At 37.7% G+C, this 17,996-nt stretch overlaps 1 protein-coding gene across 8 annotated transcripts in view; it reads right to left on the bottom strand.

Annotated features, from left to right (window-relative positions):
- Positions 1 to 17,996, bottom strand: part of ZC3H14 (zinc finger CCCH-type containing 14) — a 53,378-nt gene that overhangs the window by 22,706 nt on the left and 12,676 nt on the right. For all 8 annotated transcript variants that reach the window (XM_059182588.1, XM_059182584.1, XM_059182587.1 and 5 more), the window contains exons 4-9: positions 17,599 to 17,639; positions 16,113 to 16,308; positions 14,927 to 15,356; positions 14,081 to 14,241; positions 13,596 to 13,696; positions 11,890 to 12,045 (exon numbers count right to left, since the gene is read on the bottom strand). In XM_059182588.1, coding sequence (XP_059038571.1) covers positions 11,890 to 12,045; positions 13,596 to 13,696; positions 14,081 to 14,241; positions 14,927 to 15,356; positions 16,113 to 16,308; positions 17,599 to 17,639 — 1,085 coding nt within the window. The remainder of the gene's footprint in view (positions 1 to 11,889; positions 12,046 to 13,595; positions 13,697 to 14,080; positions 14,242 to 14,926; positions 15,357 to 16,112; positions 16,309 to 17,598; positions 17,640 to 17,996) is intronic.

Here is a 17,996-nt window from a genome sequence, read left to right on the forward strand (position 1 = left end):
GAGTCTTAGCAGCAGATGAGTAACAACAAGGCTACAAAAAAACTCATTTGAGGTTTCTGTCATCACCCTCTATACCCAGCCCAACATTAGAATGCAGAAAAAGATCCCTTCATGGATTCCAATGTAAATATCTATCAGCAGAAGACAATTACATATTTTAAGGAAATCGGAGTACAAAAAGGTTAAGGTCACTTAGTAAGTGGCATAGCCTGGATTAATAACACTGAAGCAGTCGGACTCCCTCAGTCCATACTAATAATCACGCCATTATACTTTTCTCCATTACATATTAAGTGAAATAAAACATGTCACAGAGAAATTCATGTGATGCTATTTTATATGTACATATATGGTAGGTACATATAAATATACATATAATTGTACTTTACAGAACGGACATACATGTACATACATATAAAAAAAAATGCCAAGGAGACTACAGATATACACCAAACTGGTCTTTTTTAAGATTTTATTTATTTATTTGATAGAAAGGGAGAGGAGAAGCAGGCTCCCCGCCAAGCAGAGAGCCCGATGCAGAGACTGATCCCAGGGCCCTGGGATCATGGATCATGACCTGAGCTGAAGGCAGATGCTTAACCAACTGAGTCACCCAGTGCCCCTACACCAAACTGTTTTAAGTGAAGTACTTATCTCCGAGGAAGGCAATGGACAGAACAAAAGGGAGATTTTCATTTTTCTGAATACAAAAACTCCTCTCTTTATTAAGACTCCTTCACAAAAAGCTTCCAGTCCAGCAGGACACACTGAGCATATGTATACACACCTCATTCTGCAGAGTCCATAAAAATGAAGTAAAGAACTTAAAAATTACAATCTCCTAATACATACAACAGTGACTCCAGACTGGGTTTCTAACATTACCCACTAAGGTACAGGAAGAAAATAGCCAAATAACCAAATATTCTAGAAATATTTTTATCCCTATCCTTAGAATCCTATTTTTACACATTCTTACATACCAGTAACAGCGTAGACATATTTAAGTCAAATACATACAGAGTGTAGTAGCAAAAAATGATTCTAGTACACAAAAAATTATATCATCAGAAAAAGCAGATCACTGATTTAGAGGTGTGAATTAGGAAGGGGATCATAGATGAGTTTTCAACAATCTCTGGAAAACAGAAAATATATGAACAAATACTGCCTGTGAGGCAGAGCAGAAAAGCCAAAATGAGATGCTGGGAAAGCTGCAACTGAGATAGATGCAAGGCCGACTGACACATTCATTAAGACAAAAGGATTTAGGGGAGCCTGGTAGGGACGTGTGGATGGCTCAGTTGGTGAAACATCTGCCTTCAGCTCAGGTCATGATCCCAGAGTCCTGGGATCCAGCCCTACATCGGGCTCCCTGCTCAGTGGGGAGTCTGCTTCTCCCTCTCCTTCTGCTTCTGCTCTCTGCTTGTGCTCGGTCTCAAACAAAAAAATAAAATCTTTAAAAAAAAAAAAAAGACAAAAGGATTCAGTGAGCTCCTACTATATGTCAGGCACTGTTTTAGCCACTCAATCACAGCAAGGAGTAACACATAAATCCCTGGTCAGAGAACTTGTACTCTGGTGGGGAGGGGAAGGAGACGGGAGCTCAAAAACAAACAAAAAAAGCCCTCAAAATGTATGTAAAGCAGAACATGTTTTGTATTGATGATCTGAGGGGATAAAAATATCTAAACTATGAAAACACAAAATACGTATAACATAAGAAGTGCTGTGGCAAAAATAAAGATTTAGAAGAGTGGGTAAAGGAGTAGGGGGCTAGGGAAGGATTCACGAAGACAACTTTTGAGTGAGTTATGTGGACCTATGGAAAAAAATATTCCAGGGAAAGGGTGAAAGCATCTCAGACATGCTCTTCTTTGAACGCTCTGAAAGAGAAATACAGCAAGCATGTCCGGGGGATATCAAGGAGAAGCAAGTGGAGGGAAGGAAAAGGCTAATAGGTGACAAGATCAGGGAGGAATCTTACTTTTAGTTGGAGTGTAATGGGGAGCACCAGTAGGTTCTGAGAAGGGGAGCAGCATGATCTCACTTACAGTTTAAAAGGATCACTTGCCAATCAGAGAAAGACAGCTATCATACGATCTCCCTGATATGAGGAAGTGGAGATACAACGTTGGGGGTTTGGGGGGTAGGAAAAGAATAAATGAAACAAGATGGGATCAGGAGGGAGACAAAACATAAGAGACTTTTAATCTCAGAAAAGTGTGCAAACCTGGCGATTCACAGACCTTGTACACCTGGGACTAATAATACATTATATGTTTATTAAAAAAAAAAAAAAAAGGATCACTTGCTACTGTGTGGAACAAACTGTAGGAGGACAAGTTTGAAAGCAGACAGACCAGTAAGGACACTATTCCAATAATCCAGGTAAGTCATGGATGATGGCTTAACCTAGGATGGTAGAGGGAGAGGCAATGAGGAACAGTGAATTTAAATATACTCTGAAGGTAGAAGCAGACAGGATTTGCTAAAGGTGGAGGGAAGAAGGAAGGTAAAAGAAGAAAGACAAAGAGGAAAGCAAAGACAGAGGCAAGGAAGAATGGCCTTAAGTTTCAAAGAAAGAACAGCATTAAGTTTCTGGCCTGATCAACTGGAAAGGTGGTGCTGTGCTGTTAACTAAAATGAGGAAGACTGTAGGAAAAACAGAATGGAAGAAAAAATTGTTAGTAGTTATGTTTTAGACAAGTTTAATTTATTACATATCCAAAAAAAAAAAAAAAATGTAGAATAAGCAGCTGGAGGAGAATTAGGAATTCAGATGCAAAGCCCTGGCTGGAGATACCCACTTGGGAATCGACAATCTGGAGATACTTAACCTGGATGAAATGAACAAAGAGGGGCATCCAAGACTGTGAGAAGTGAGGAGCAAAGAAGACTACAAAGGATGTTCAACAGAAAACAAGGGTTTGCAAATGAGACGGCCACGCATTTTCTAAAAATTCAAACATTTTGGGGTGGCTCCCTGACTCAGTCAGTAGAGTGTAAGACTCCTGCTCTCCGGGTCAGGAGTTCAAGGCCCATTTTGGGCATGGAGCCTACTTTAAAGAAATTTTTTTCAAATGTTTTAAGAAGAAGGAACTCAGAAAATTATCTGGGGAGAATCTTAGATAGCTATTGGGAGTGTAAGAACCTCCAGAAAACTCCTCTTTAATTTCAAGGCCACCTGCAGGTCCTTGTCTGCTTTATTTAAAATAAAACATGCCCACAGCAAAGCTTGGCCCACACAATTCCAGGTAAGCCTCTTTACTGACTTTTCTTAAATGAGGAACTCACATGTTTACAAACATTTTTGAAAAGAGCCTGCAAATAAAAGGGAAAAACAAAAAAACAAAAAACAAAAACTGACTCTGGAAAACCATCAATTAGGACACAAAATATAATTCTTTAAAAAGAAAAAAAAATCCTGTAATTATATTCTTTTGACAAATTTGAAATATTATATCCCCAAAACAAGATACATAAACAGACCAAGAAAGACCTTGCAGACATTTTTAAAATATAATTTTAAAAACTTAAATTCATTTAAAAAAGGAAACCAAAAACAAAAATGGGGGAGGGGCACCTGGATGGCTCAGTGGGTTAAGCCTCTGCCTTCAGTTCAGGTCATGATCCCAGGGTTCTGGGATCGAGCCCCGCATCCGGCTCTCTGCTCAGCAGGGAGACTGCTTCCTCATCTCTCTCTGCCTGCCTCTGCCTACTTGTGATCTCTGTCTGTCAAATAAATAAATAAAATCTTTAAAAAAAAAAAAAAACGGGGGAGAGGGGAGACAAAAGTCAAGTCAATAAAATATGCCAAAGAAGAATAAGATCAGACAAAAATGAGGAGAAAATAAAAGCAGGAATTTAATTTCCAAAAGAGAAAAAAATTTTAAAGAAATAATTTGAAGAGAATTTCCCACACTAAAAACACGAATTTTCAAATTTAAGAAGTGCACAAAGTATTTGGCCCGAAAGTGACTAAATAGCATCTTTTTTTTTTGAAGTTTACCACAGTAAAAAAAACACACAGAAACACACAGAAAATCCTAAAACCCTCCAGAAAAATAAATCCCTTGTATTCTATAATGGAATAAGAATCACATGGGCAACCAACTCCTCAGCATAAACATTAGAAGCTTCAAGATAATGAAGCCATGTCTTCAAAGTTTTGAGAAAAATTCAACTTAGAATTTTGTACCTATCCAAAGTATCAATTAAGTAAAAGGGTATCTTTAGATTTCTAAGTACTCAGAAGAATTTACCTCCCATACTTTTTAAGTTTCTTCATGATGTGATAACAGAATGAGAATATACCGAGAAGACAGTGGGATCCAGAAAATGCAGAGCAAACTCAGGGGAGGAGTTAAGTCCTGGAATGACAGTCTTGAAGCAGATCTAGAGAGCAACCAGTTAGATGAGCTAGAGGACAGACGCTCTGGAATGAAGGTACCTAAGAAAAAAGTGGAACTCAAAGACTTAGTATAAAATGACAAATTTTTAGACCATAATGAAGGTAGGCAATACAATACAAAAAGGGGGGGTAGGGGAAAGAACTTCAGGAAAACAAAAAATTGTTCAAGAGCAGAAAAATTAAACTTATCTAAGGAATCCCTAGCAAACAGCTATAGACAAAAATGGAAATCTGACCCTCTAATGAATTAGTTTTTTTTAAAAGAAGATTTTCATTTATTTATTTAGACAGAGTAAGAATGCATGCTCACACTTGAGCAGGGTGACAGGCAAAGGGAAATGAGAAAATCTTAAGCAGGTTTCCTGCCTACTATGGAGCCTGATGCGGGGTTTGACCTCATGACCCTGAGATCACACCGTGAGTATAAATTGAGAGTCTGATGCTTAATCGACTAGCCACCCAGGCAACCCCTATTTATTTAGTCCTAATAATGTAAATACACTCTTTATTGGTCTCAACTTTTACTTTCTTGTTATATTTTTCTTTTCATTGTTCCAGAATTTATTGTTTATGCACCACACCCAGTGCTCCATGCGATATGTGCCCTCCATAATACCCACCACCAGGCTCACCCAACTCCCCACCCCCTGGTTCTCAACTTTTAGAGCCAACTTACAAAGCATAGTAGTCTTAACGAGGAAAGCAAAACAAAAGATGTACTTGATCATCTTTGGCAATATAAAAGTACAGAGTTTAGAGCACCTGGGTGGCTCAGCTGGTTAAGCATCTGACTCCTGATTTTGACTCAGGCTACCATCTCAGGGTCGTGAGATAGAGCCCCACTATGCGGGGTGTGGAACCTGCTTAAGATTCTCTCTGTTCCTCCCTCTGCACACCCCCCCAAAAAGTACAGAATTTAGAAGGTGTGGTAAGGAAAGATGTATTAAGAGTTTAAAAAGGGGGGTGCCTGGGTGGCTCAGTGGGTTAAGCCTCTGCCTTCGGCTCAGGTTATAATCCCAGGGTCCTGGGATCAAGCCCTGAACCCAGCTCTCTGCTCAGCAAGGAGCCTACTTCCCCCTCTCTCTCTGCCTGCCTCTCTGCCTACTTGTGCTCTCTGTCAAATAAATAAATAAAATCGTAAAAAAAAAAAAAAAGTTTAAAAAGGGACATAAATATCCTTATCTTTTGGAAATCAAAGTATACTGAAACAGGGGCATCTGGGTGGCTCAGCTAAGCATCCAACTCTTAATTTCACCTCAGATCATAATCTCAGGGTCATGAGATTGAGTCCTTATGCTGGACTCCGAGCTCAGCACAGAGTCTGCTTGTCCCTCTCTCTCCCTCTGCTTGCATTTTCTCTCCTAAAATAAATAAATAAAATCTAAAAACTAAAACAAACAAACAAACAAAAAACCAAAGCATACTGAATTATAGTAATCACACAAAAAGTAAATATTTAGATATATTATTTAAAATGACAAAACCAGGGACGCCTGCATGGCTCCGTTGGTTAAGCAGCTGCCTTCAGCTGGGGTCGTGATCCCAGTATCCTAGGATCGAGTCCCACATCGGGACTCGATGCAGGGAGCCTGCTTCTCCCTCTGCCTGCAACTCTGCCTGCCTGTGCTCATCCTCTCTGACAAATAAATAAATAAAATCTTAAAAAAAAATAAAATGACAAAAACAAGGACACCTGGGTGGCTCAGTGGGTTAAAGCCTCTGCCTTTGGCTCGGGTCGTGATCCCAGGGTCCTGGGATCGGGCCCCACATCAGGCTCTCTGCTCTGTGGGGAGCCTGCTTCCTCCCCTCTCTCTGCCTGCCTCTCTGCCTACTTGAGATCTCTGTCAAATAAATAAAATCTTAAAAAAAAAAATGACAAAAATAAGTAAATGAACCAAAAATACTGATTTTACTTTATAAGCTTGAAAAGCAGGGAAAAGTGTGAGTTAAATCCTGATACACCATAGCAAAAAAACAAGAAATATCATCTACTGTTAGTGAATGAAAAAAATTGTTATAAAGCATATTATGGGATATGGAGAAAATTAAAGACATAAACATAAGCATTTAAAAGTGGCAGCCATCTGGGAAGAACCAATGTAGAGAAGAATGAAGCAAAGAACGATGCTTTTTATTTTTAAATTTCCTACACTATTTGATGAGTTTCTAATCTATCAACAAGCATTACAAAGATTTGTTTTTCCAATTTTTCTATGGTAAACATATATTTCATATGTAAAATATTTTATCTAAATGTTTTTTATACAACATATACAAAATAGGAAAACCAAAGGAAATCCATGCCTAGATACATCGTAGTGAAACTGCAGAACATCAAAGACAAAGAGAAGATCTTGAAAGCATCCAGAGAAAGGACAGATCACCTACAAAGGAACGACAGACAATTAGAATGACAGAAGTCCATTCAACAATAATGGAAGCCAGAAGACAATGGCATAATACATACAAGGTGCTGAGAACAAAGAACTGTTGTTATCCAGCAAAATTACTGCACAAGAACAAGGAGGGAAAAAACACAGATAAATAGCCTCTTGGCAAATTTAGAGCAAAAGACCTATTCTTAAAGCAACTGTCAAAGAATACACTTCAAAAATACTTCAAAACATTGAAGATGATGATCCTCAAGTAACATTCAAGGTGTGAGAACAAAAACTGATAAACATGTAGGTAAAATCAGAATAAACACTGGGTGGGTAAAATAATAATAGTGCCCAACTTGTGCATTTAAAAAATAACAAAAATGAAAAACTGGAAACATAATGTAAGCCAGAAAGGTAAAGCCTGAAGCTAAGGTATTCTACAGTTAATTTACTTTGGAAATCGGGTCAGAACATTAACTTCTGGAATATGCAATTAAATTTGCATGGTAAGATTTTGGTGCTAACCACTGGATAAATAGAAATGGAGTGTTTAAACTAGTTAAAAAAAAAAAAATACAGAGCTGGGGCAATCAATAATAGTTACTAATGAATCTTAAAGGCAATGAGGAGGAAAAAACAAAAGGCCAATATGAATCAAAAAAAAAAAAAAAGAAGGGTGCCTGGGTGGCTCAGTTGGTTAAGCTTCTGCTTTCAGCTCAGGTCGTAATCCCAGGGTCCTGGGATCAAGCCTCTATCGGGGGTCCCTGCTCACTAGGGAGCCTGCATCCTCTCTCTGCCTGTCACTCCCCCTGCTTGTGCTCTCATTCTCTCTCTGTCAAATCAATCAATCAATCTTTGGCAAAAAAAGAAAAAAAAAGAAAGAAAATATGACAGAACTATCAATGGTTTAAACTTTCCAGTAACAGGCAAACTCAGATTGGGTTAAAAAAAAGACAAAAAAAATCTAGGGGCGCCTTGGTGGTTCAGTCAGTTAAGGGTCTGACTCTTGATTCTGGCTTAGGTCATGACCTCAGGGTCCTGAGATCAAGCCACATATTGGGTTCCACACTCAGCACAGAGTCTGCTTGTCCCTCTCCCTCGGCTTCCCCCAGAATAAATAAAATCTTTACAAACAAACAAACAACAAGCTAGCTTTGTAATATTTAAGAGATATATATGCCTAAAGCATTAAAGGTCTGAAAAAACCTGACAACTAAGGCATGGAAAACACTGATAGAAATATAACGAAATTAAAATAAATTTGTCTTCATAAGACAATCTCAAGACCTTCTCTCAATTATTGTTAAGTCAAGCAAATCAAAAACTCATTAAGGTCGAGATTTGAACAACATAACCACAGAGCTGTATCTATTCAATGCAAAATTCTGAATCCAACAATTACAGCCCACTTTCTTTCAAAATGCAATGGAAGAAGTGCAAAATTAATTCTTAACAATTTTCAAAATATATGTATTACACAGATCACACTGAAACAATTCAATCAAGTCAAGAATATATAATAAAAGAGCAAAAGTCAGAAACAAATCCTCCAGATACTGTAAATTACAAACACTTTCAAATAGCTCATGGGTCAAAGATGAAGATCATATTAGGAATTAAAGATACTCTGATTGATAATGAAAACATTATATATCAGAATTTGTGATTTGCAACAGAAGTGGCACCTCAAGAAAAATTTACAGCTTAAATGTTTACATCTGAAAAGACAAGCAGAGATAAATTAATAATTAAAAATATAGGTGGATCTATTAAAAATAAGAACAGAACCAAAGAAACAGAAAACCAAGGCATCAAAGGAGAATCGATAAAGCCAGAATTATCACTGTTAAGTCTTTGAACGCATTAGCAAAATAAACTTCTGGTGACAGACTAATCCAAGACAGAAAGAGAAATAGCATGAATACTGTGAGGTCGGTAGGCTAATAAAAGTAGAGACCAGAGAGAGGAAAAAACACTAACTCATGCCAATACATGTATACATATTTAGATTTTAAAAAACATGTTACAAAGCTGTAAAACACAAAGCTTTAAAAACATGTCACAAAACTGTAACAGTAAGTACGGTAATTAATTGCTATTTGCAGAATGTCACTTTGTACTTGCGAATAAACCAATTCACTAAGAGCAGTAAATCCTCATGAGATGTACTTGATACCATTTCAAATTTTTAACCTTTTACTTTAAAACAAAACAGAGAACAATACAGAGAACGACACAAAACAAACAGTAGCTTAATGAATTTTATAAGGCAAAACATCCTTACAGCCACCATTCAGGTCTAGAAAATAGAACTGTGCCGCCCACCCCAGAAACTGTCCCATATATGCTCCGTCTCAATCAGTCCTTCCCTAAAGGGGAAGGACTTTTTATGCCTTTTATAATAACCTAAAATTTCTTTGCGGCTCATAAATATGCATCCCTAGACACTATAGTTTAACCTTGCTTATTTTGTCTTTTAATGCAGAATTCTCAGGCTATTTGACCTATATGGCATCCCAGATACTGTTCTTTGGCTGTTGCACACTCATGATGTGACAAGCAACATATTCCTCTGGCCTCTGTACTTCCTGCAAGCTGAATGCCAGATCAGAACCCTGATCACACAAGTTCAAATCCTCTGGCAAGTAGACTAAGGTAGTTTGGGGTTTTTTGGTGCAAAAATGGTGATTTTATTACAGCATGGGGAAAGGACCTGTGGGCAGAAAGAGATGCTGCCAAGACTGAGGTAGTTTTATTCTTATCTCTGGAGGCATGAAATAACTGTTTTTCACTTTTTTAGTAGCCATTAATGATCAGTGCCTAGATTAATTCACTGACTTGGGGGGGGAACCCCAACAAGCTATAATTCTATCATTCTGTTTTCACTTATTAGCTGGAGGAATTTCTTTAAAAATCCTTTTTCTAGGGGTGCCTGGTTGGCTCAGTCTGAAGAATGCAACTCTTGATCTCAGGGTCATGAGTTCAAGCTCCACTTTGGGCACAGTATATTTAAAACAACAACAACAACAACAACAAAAACCTTCCTCACTAACTACATAAATGATTGCAAATGTCTGCTTTTGGTTGCAGCTATTCAACTCGGAATATAGTACAAAAGCAGCCACAGACAATATATACATGAATGGGCAAGGGTTGGTCCAATAAAACTATTCACAAAAGCAGATGTTAACTCCTATACTATTTGACTATACAGGGACACCATTCTTTAACACAAAAACAGCATAAATGCTCAATAATTTACCCAGTTTTCAAGACAATGAATTAGTATCTATTATCCTCCAGAAGGTGACCAATGAAAGATCTTTTTTTTTTTTTTTAAAGATTTTATTTATTTGACAGAGAGAGATCACAAGTAAGCAGAGAGGCAGGCAGAGAGAGAGGAAAGGAAGCAGGCTCCCTGCTGAGCAGAGAGCCCGATGCGGGACTCGATACCAGGACCCTGAGGACCGGAGCCAAAGGCAGCGGCTTAACCCACTGAGCCACCCAGGCGCCCCTAAAGATCTATTTTAAAAAAAATATGAAATCATGGGGGCTCACCTGATCAAGCATCTGCCTTTAGCTCAAGGCATGATCCCAGAGTCCTGGGATCAAGTCCCACATCAGGCTCTCTGCTTAGCAGGGAGTCTGCTTATCCCTCTAACCCTCCTTCTGCTCGTGCTCTCTAAAATACATAAAATATATTAAAAAATATATATGAAATCAAGTTTGATGTACTTCATGATGTTTGATGGACTTCAACACACTGTGATTCTTACCCTTACTGAAGCTCAAATGCTTTCTAGTTGCTCTTTACAAAATACTGATCGGCTCATTTATACTTTCTAGTTAATGTATTTGGCTGTTTTGGAATTTTCCTGTTATCATGTCCATCATTTATTGGATTTGCACATAATGCTACATGGCAAAATGCAAAATACAAGGATCTTTTTTTTTTTTAAAGAGAGAATGAAGGGACACACAGAATGGAATCATTAAGGCCTCATGAAACAGATTTGAAATGAACCTGAAACAGTTTCAAGAACATAGTTAAGAAGGAATGAAAAAACGTATGCCAGCATTAGAAAAGTGTGTCAGAAATAACATGACGAGCATTCAGTTTTGGCGAGGTTTTTTAAAATTTAGATCTCAATAGAAAAGAAACAGATGTAAACTAGGACCTTTCTTGATAGAACAGAAGAGGTTCTTGACTGGAAAGGCCCAGAGACCAGCTATCCAAACTGACTAAAGGCCAAGCTGATGGCATCAGTCCCAGATAGTGCATGAGATAGAAACATCATAATGCTCTCAAGAAGAAATCACATGATTAAAGCACACCTTGACATGACAGGAAAAGTGTCTGTACTGAAGATGGGGTAGTGGGGTTGAGAGAAAGGAAGTAGAAAGATCAGCTGAAAGCTAACTGCAGTTAACCAGCAACAAAAGAATAAAGTAGGGCCACTGGGACAACTGGCCAGGTGAAAGAAAGGATGCTAAGAAGTGTCCCAGTTCAGGAGAACAGGGGTACAATTAACAAAAAGAAGAAAAAATGCAGACATCTATGTATCTCTAAGTAGAAACTTTCTCAGGACCAGCAAAACACTGGTAATTATTAAGGCTAGATAACTGGGTTCGTGGCAATTCATCGCACTGTTCTTCCCACTTTTAATAACATTAAAAATTTCTGGGGCGCCTGGATGGCTCAGTGGGTTAAGCTTCTAAGCCTTCGGCCCAGGTCATGATCTCAGGGTCCTGGGATCAAGCCCTGCATCAGGCTCTCTGCTCAATAGGGAGCCTACCTCCCCCCCTCTCTCTCTCTCTGCCTGCCTCTCTGCCTACTTATGATCTCTGTCAAATAAATAAATAAAATCTTCAAAAAAAAAAAATCAAAAATTTCTGTAATAAAAAGACTTAAGATCCTAAAATGTGCAGGCTTATTAGACTTTCCTCTCAGCCCCTTCTCCTTCTCTCTTTGGGCCTAACGAGCACTTTTCTCACACAACTAACATTTCACAAACACCCACTGGCAAATCTTTAGTGCCTCATGAAAAAAAAAAAGTGTAGTAACAGAGAATGACATATCATTTAAATTATTACCTTGGCTCTTTTCTATATTATCTCCCTTTGTTTCCTCTTCTTTAATGGGGGTACTTATTCTGGGGGTCCTGCTTTGGCCCTGGACCATTTCTGCCAGCAATTCTTCTTGAGAAGTTCGAGTTCTGGGAGCAACTGGAAGTGTCTGTTTCTGTGAGACTTTTTAAAAGGAAAAAAGATGGGAAATGTAGATGCAATAATACATCAAAACTGAGCAGTGAATATATCCTATTAAATATAAATGCCTCCATGGGTTTAGAACAAATGAAAAATTTGAAATGGTTCACAGGTAACATCTTTTTTTCTTCTAATATTCCAGAGAGATATATACCTGACTTCATCTATACATTTTAAACCACATGCCATAAATACACTGCCAGACATTTTTAACCAAATGTAATTTAAATTTTGCTTCATTATCACATAACAACTTCAAATTATAATTTACATACTACAGGTCAAAAATGAATATCAATGTTATTTCTCAAAAATACATGAGCAATCTCCCACTATTATAAAAACAGGGGGGTGGCGGGTGGCTTAGTCGGTTAAGCATCGGACTCGATTCTGGCTTAGGTCATGATCCCAGGGTCCTGGGATCAAGACCAACATAAAGGTTTTTGCTCAATGGACAGCTTGTTTCTCCCACTCCCCTCTCTCCCTGCTCATGCTCTCTCTCTAATAAAATCTGAAAAAAAAAACCCAAACAACAAAAAAACAACACAATATTATAGAAAGGCAAAGAAATGAAATTTATATAGGTTAGGTCTAGTTTTGGCCTTAGCCTGATAGTCCTCATATGCAAAAGCTGTTTATGTTCAAAGTTAAATTAGAAATGAGAAGAGGACAGATACCTATGAGGTTCAAAAGCTGGTAACTTAAAATCTACTTCACTTTAGGAAAGGGTGACATAAAGAGATACAAAAGAAACGGCAGAAAAATGCTAAACAAATGGTCATCAAATCCATAGCAAAAATAAAATAAAAATTTTTAGAGTGGGCAATTATCAATTTTTATTAATTAAAAGTTTTGCACACTAGCTTTAGCACATGGGGCAGAACAGAATTTATGACAATATGGCACCCATCATTTAGTTTGCATTTCGGAACAAGTTTTCTGTAAGATCAGACTATATGTGACTTATCTCCTTTTCTTATCCTTTAAAAACATGCAATACCTTTACATTCTCATAAAATAATTCAGTACTTCCACTAGGACTGGGGCAGGAACATCACAAGTGAGTCAATTCTCTGCCTTATATTCCATTAATGGGTTCTACTGGGGGAAAAAAAAGCCAATCTGCTCATGCACTAGCCAAATTTGTCTAACTCTGACTCTTAATATCCAACTGCGCTCCCTTTTATACGTCATAAATCCTATCAAATGTTGACTCCAATGACATGAATATGAAAGTCCCACCTTTATCAAAACTCCCTATAAAAATTTTATTAAATATTTCACACACAATATGAAGGGAATAAAAGGCACTACACAGTGATCAAAGAACTAAATTACACTGACAACTGGGGTTTCTCAAAATGATCTGTTAAAACCATTCTTCTCCGAAACTCTTCTTGGTTCTGACATCTGGCAACTCTTCTTGGTTCTGACATCTGGCAAGTGTCTTTATTATACAACTTGGGAAGCAATCAATGCAAGCTTCAAGAGTCAAAGAAAACTCAATGTAAACATAATACATTTGAAATTACCTGTAGAATAGTTAGTTGTTTTTGTTACAGATTCTTGAGCTTCAGATATAGCCTTCAAAATTAGGTTCTTGTTAGCTTGTTTAGAAGGTGGGAGTGAAGGTCTAAAAAAAAGTTAAAAGTATATTAAATTTTAGATATGAGTTCTTTCATGCTAGCCATCTGTTGGGCCTTTACTACAGTCTTCCCTTAGATTCTGTACAGAACAGCTGTACATTTTTAAGAAGTGTCAACTAGACTGGAACATTTTAACCTTTTAAAATAATGAATCTGGATCACCCCTTCACCAGCCTCACCATATTACAGTTTTTATTCTCTGTAATCTTCTCCAATTTTAAGCAATTTCTCTTTTATTAATCTGTTTCTCAAAAACCAATAGAAAAGTCTTACATACTATTAAAATTTTATTTTTATGATATCCTCTTCAAGAAAACCAGAAGATTCCATCAGGCAATTAAAAATTAATTTACAGACAATGGTCAAGGTACCTCCTTTCAGGCTTTGCTGGCACTGACACACTGCTGGAGATGCTTCCTGTACGAGACCCACAATCATCATCTTCCTCCTCCTCTTCTCCATCATGATTGAATTTTTTTACTTTAACAACTGAACTTACCACAGGCAACTTTCTCTTGCGAAAGTTTTCTTCCTGCAAGCAGATAAATTTACGCTTACCTAGTCTCAGAAAAAAAAAACAAAGTTCTATCACAGTGTTTTTTTTTTCCCTCAAGAAAAAGCCAATCATACTGAGAATTCACAAGCTACTTCCTGGTTTCTTATAAAAATGTAACTATTATCCTAAGAGCCAATCATTAGCTGTAACAAAAAATAACGCTTTACATTCATGCATAAACAGCAGCATATAGCACTGTTGAAACTAATAAAATGGAATTACTTCATTGTTCCTAAGTAACTGCCATGGAAAATCTAAAATTGACTTAAAATTCCCCCGAAATTATAAGGTAAGGTTATAGCTATCTCAAATGCTGGCATCCCAGGAAAGTAAACAAGATGTAAACTATCTGTAGGAGCCAATCGTGAAGAGGAAAATCTGGTGTAGTATGTTAAGTAGCACAGAAATCAGTCTAAAATAAACTTGCAATATTTGTTTAGTTATTTCACATATATTCAGTACTAAGAAACACCAATTTTCAGTCTAAGAAGCCAGAATTTAAAAGTATATGCAGGGGTGCCTCGCCAGATCAGTTAGCAGAGCATGTGATTCTTGATCTTAGGGTTTTGAGAGTTCAAGCCCCATGATGGGAATGCAGCCTAACTTCAAAAAATAAAAAAACTTTTAAAATGTAATAACAACAAAAAAAGTATATACAAACCTCAATACTCATTTTTTCTGAGTTGTTTCTGAAAAAGGGACTGTAAGTCTCTTCTAAACTGTTAAGCACTTCCGGTTCACACAAACGTCCAGTTTCATATACCCGGCTGTTCTGTATATCAGATTGCTTGGCAGCATGAATACTGTTTTGCTGCTGCTGAAATTGCAACCTGTTTAAATGAGCACCACTATCTGCATTTCGACTTGCAGGTGGTCGATAAATTTCAATAGAAGGGCGAGAAGAACCATATGTAAGTGTCACTGTAGGTTTTTTCTGAGATAAGGGATTCTCCTGCACAAAATTGAGGTCTTCATCAATGAGATCATCTGGTTCTGGTTTAATATCAATCACATCTTCAGAGGGTGCTGGCTCCCTCAGAGGCTTCACAGTTGACATTAATCGGGTTGCAGCTCCATCATCATAAGTCTGTCTATTTTTAAAAACACACACACACAAAATTATAACCAACTTAGAGCAGTAACTTCAAATACTTAAATTTTAATGAAAAAGTTTACTCTTTATGTACTCCATTAAAAACTACTTCTTTTTTTTAAAGATTTTATTTATTTATTTGACAGAGAGAACACAAGTAGGCAGAGCAGCAGGCAGAGGAAGCGGGAAAAGCAGGCTCTCCGCTGAGCAGGGAGCCTGATGTGGGGCTTGATCCCAGGACCCTGGCATCATGACCTGAGCTGAAGGCAGTCGCTTAACCAACTGAGCCACCCAGGCGCCCCTAAAAACTACTTTAAAAGTACTTTTTAAAAAAAACCTTACATATTTGAGGTAAAAGACAATCATACGTAGGTCTTAACCATTACCTTATTTAAAAAAAAGGAAAGGGTGCCTGGGTAGCTCAGTGGGTTAAAGCCTCTGCCTTCAGCTCAGGTCATGATCCCAGGGTCCTGGGATTGAGTCCTGAGTCAGGCTCTCTGCTCAGCGGGGAGCCTGATTCTTCCTCTCTCTCTGTCTGCCTCTCTGCCTACTTGTGATCTCTGTCAAATAAATAAATTAAAAAATCTTTAAAAAAAAAAAAGAAAGAAAGAAAGAAAGAAAGAAAGAAATTGCTTACAACCACCTCAGTATTTCCAAAAATTTCTGAAAACAAAAACTGAAAGATCTAAAAACTAATATCAAGGTCACATACACATACTTACCTACCCACAGCAGGTCTACACAGGACTCTTACCTGACAGTAGTGGTTTTCTGCTCTTGTGAACTAGTAGAAACCCTGGAATCTCTTTTTTCAGGTCTACTGCTAGCAACTGCAAGAGGTGGCACTGCAGCTTCATGCCTTCTCTCATCTCCCCGACTGAAACAGCTCTTGTTTGAAGACACATTATTGTCAAAGATGTTAGTATCAGAAGACTTAAGACTGGAAGGGTCTGGAAAGAGAAATACATGGTCCTTTTAAGCTGTTTTTATTACTTTACTTTGAACCTTTCCCCTGTTCATCACCAATTTAAAAGCAGTATGTGTTCTTCCACAATGTTTTTAATGGCTGAACATTACTCTACAGATAATCAGTATAATAATTAATTCAATTTACTATTACTGAATTTCTCAGTAATTTTCCATTATAAAACATTAAAACATCCTTGGGGCACCTGGGCGGCTCAGTCAGTTGAGCAACCAAGTAGTGATTTCAGCTCAGGTCTTGATCTCATGGGCAGTGGGACTGAGCCCTATGTCAGACTCTGTGCTTATTAGCAGAGTCTGCTTGAGATCCTCTCCCTCTGCACTCCCCCACATTATCATGCATGCACACTCTCTCTTTTTCAAATAAATAAATAAATCTTTAAAACTAAATAAATCAAAGATGCCTGCATGGCTCAGTTGGTTAAGCATCTGCCTTCAGCTCAGGTCATGATCCCAGGGTTTTGGGATCCAGGCCTGCATCTGGCTTCTTGCTCAGTGGGGAGCCTGCTTCTCTCTCTCCCTCTGCCTGCTGCTCGCCTTACTTGTGCGCTCTCTGTCAAATAAATACATAAAATCTTAAAAAAAAAGTAAATAAACCAATAAAAACATCCTTGAAGCTGAAACACTGCACAAATTCACAATTCTTTCCTTAATTTTCCTTCCCTTGTTTAATTATCTTTAAGTTATGTTCAATTTCTTGCTCTTGAATTCACCGTTCATGCACCTCCTAAGAAAGTCCCAAGAAACTATTATTTTCAAATTTATGGAATTTTTTCCAAACCAGCATTAAATGACTTTAGAAAATAAACATTAGCACCTGGGTACCTCAGTCAACTGGTTAACCGTCCACTTTCAGCTGAGGTCACAATCTGAGACCCCCCCCCCCCACATCAGGCTCCCTGCCCAGCAGAGTCTACTTCTCCCTCTCCCACTCCCTCCCTGCTCATGCTCTCACTCTCTCTCAAATAAATAAGATCTTTAAAAAAAAAAAAACAAAAAAAAACCCACAAAAAATGCTATAGTAAATTCCAAAAACTTTTTTTAAAGATTTTTATTTATTTATTTGGCAGAGAGAGACACAGTGAGAAAGGGAACACAAGCAGGGGGAGAGGGAGAAGCAGGCTTCCCACCAAGCAGGGAGCCTGATGGGGGGGCTCAGTTCCAGGACCCTGGGATCATGACCTGAGCCAAAGGCAGATACTTAATGACTAAGCCACCCAGGTGCCCCAAATTCCAAATGTTTTAATGAATCTTACCAGTTGTCACAGAGCGAAGTTTATCTAACACACCATGAAGCCTAAAATTAAAAAAAAATATATTAAATCTTCATCTAATCAAGAAAAGATTCTATTTCAACTATCACTTGAAATTTGATGACATTACAGACTCTACCTTCAGATACAAATATTGATAAATGGTACTAAACAGTATTTAATGGACAAAGTTAAAGAAATGCCACATTTTTAAAAAAGGCTTATATGAGTATTCTAGAAGTAAATTAAAAAATCATATTTTTTCATCATTGTTTTGAACATCTATCTTCTGTCCAAATAAGGGAAAAGATATTATTTGACCAGTCTTCATCTACAAAGAATGTAATTTTGTTTTAAAGACTCCATGTAGCTTATGGTAAAAGACGAAGTAACACAGATAT

The sequence above is a fragment of the Mustela lutreola genome, chromosome 7 (assembly GCF_030435805.1).
Source record: "Mustela lutreola isolate mMusLut2 chromosome 7, mMusLut2.pri, whole genome shotgun sequence".
Lineage (NCBI taxonomy): Eukaryota > Metazoa > Chordata > Mammalia > Carnivora > Mustelidae > Mustela > Mustela lutreola.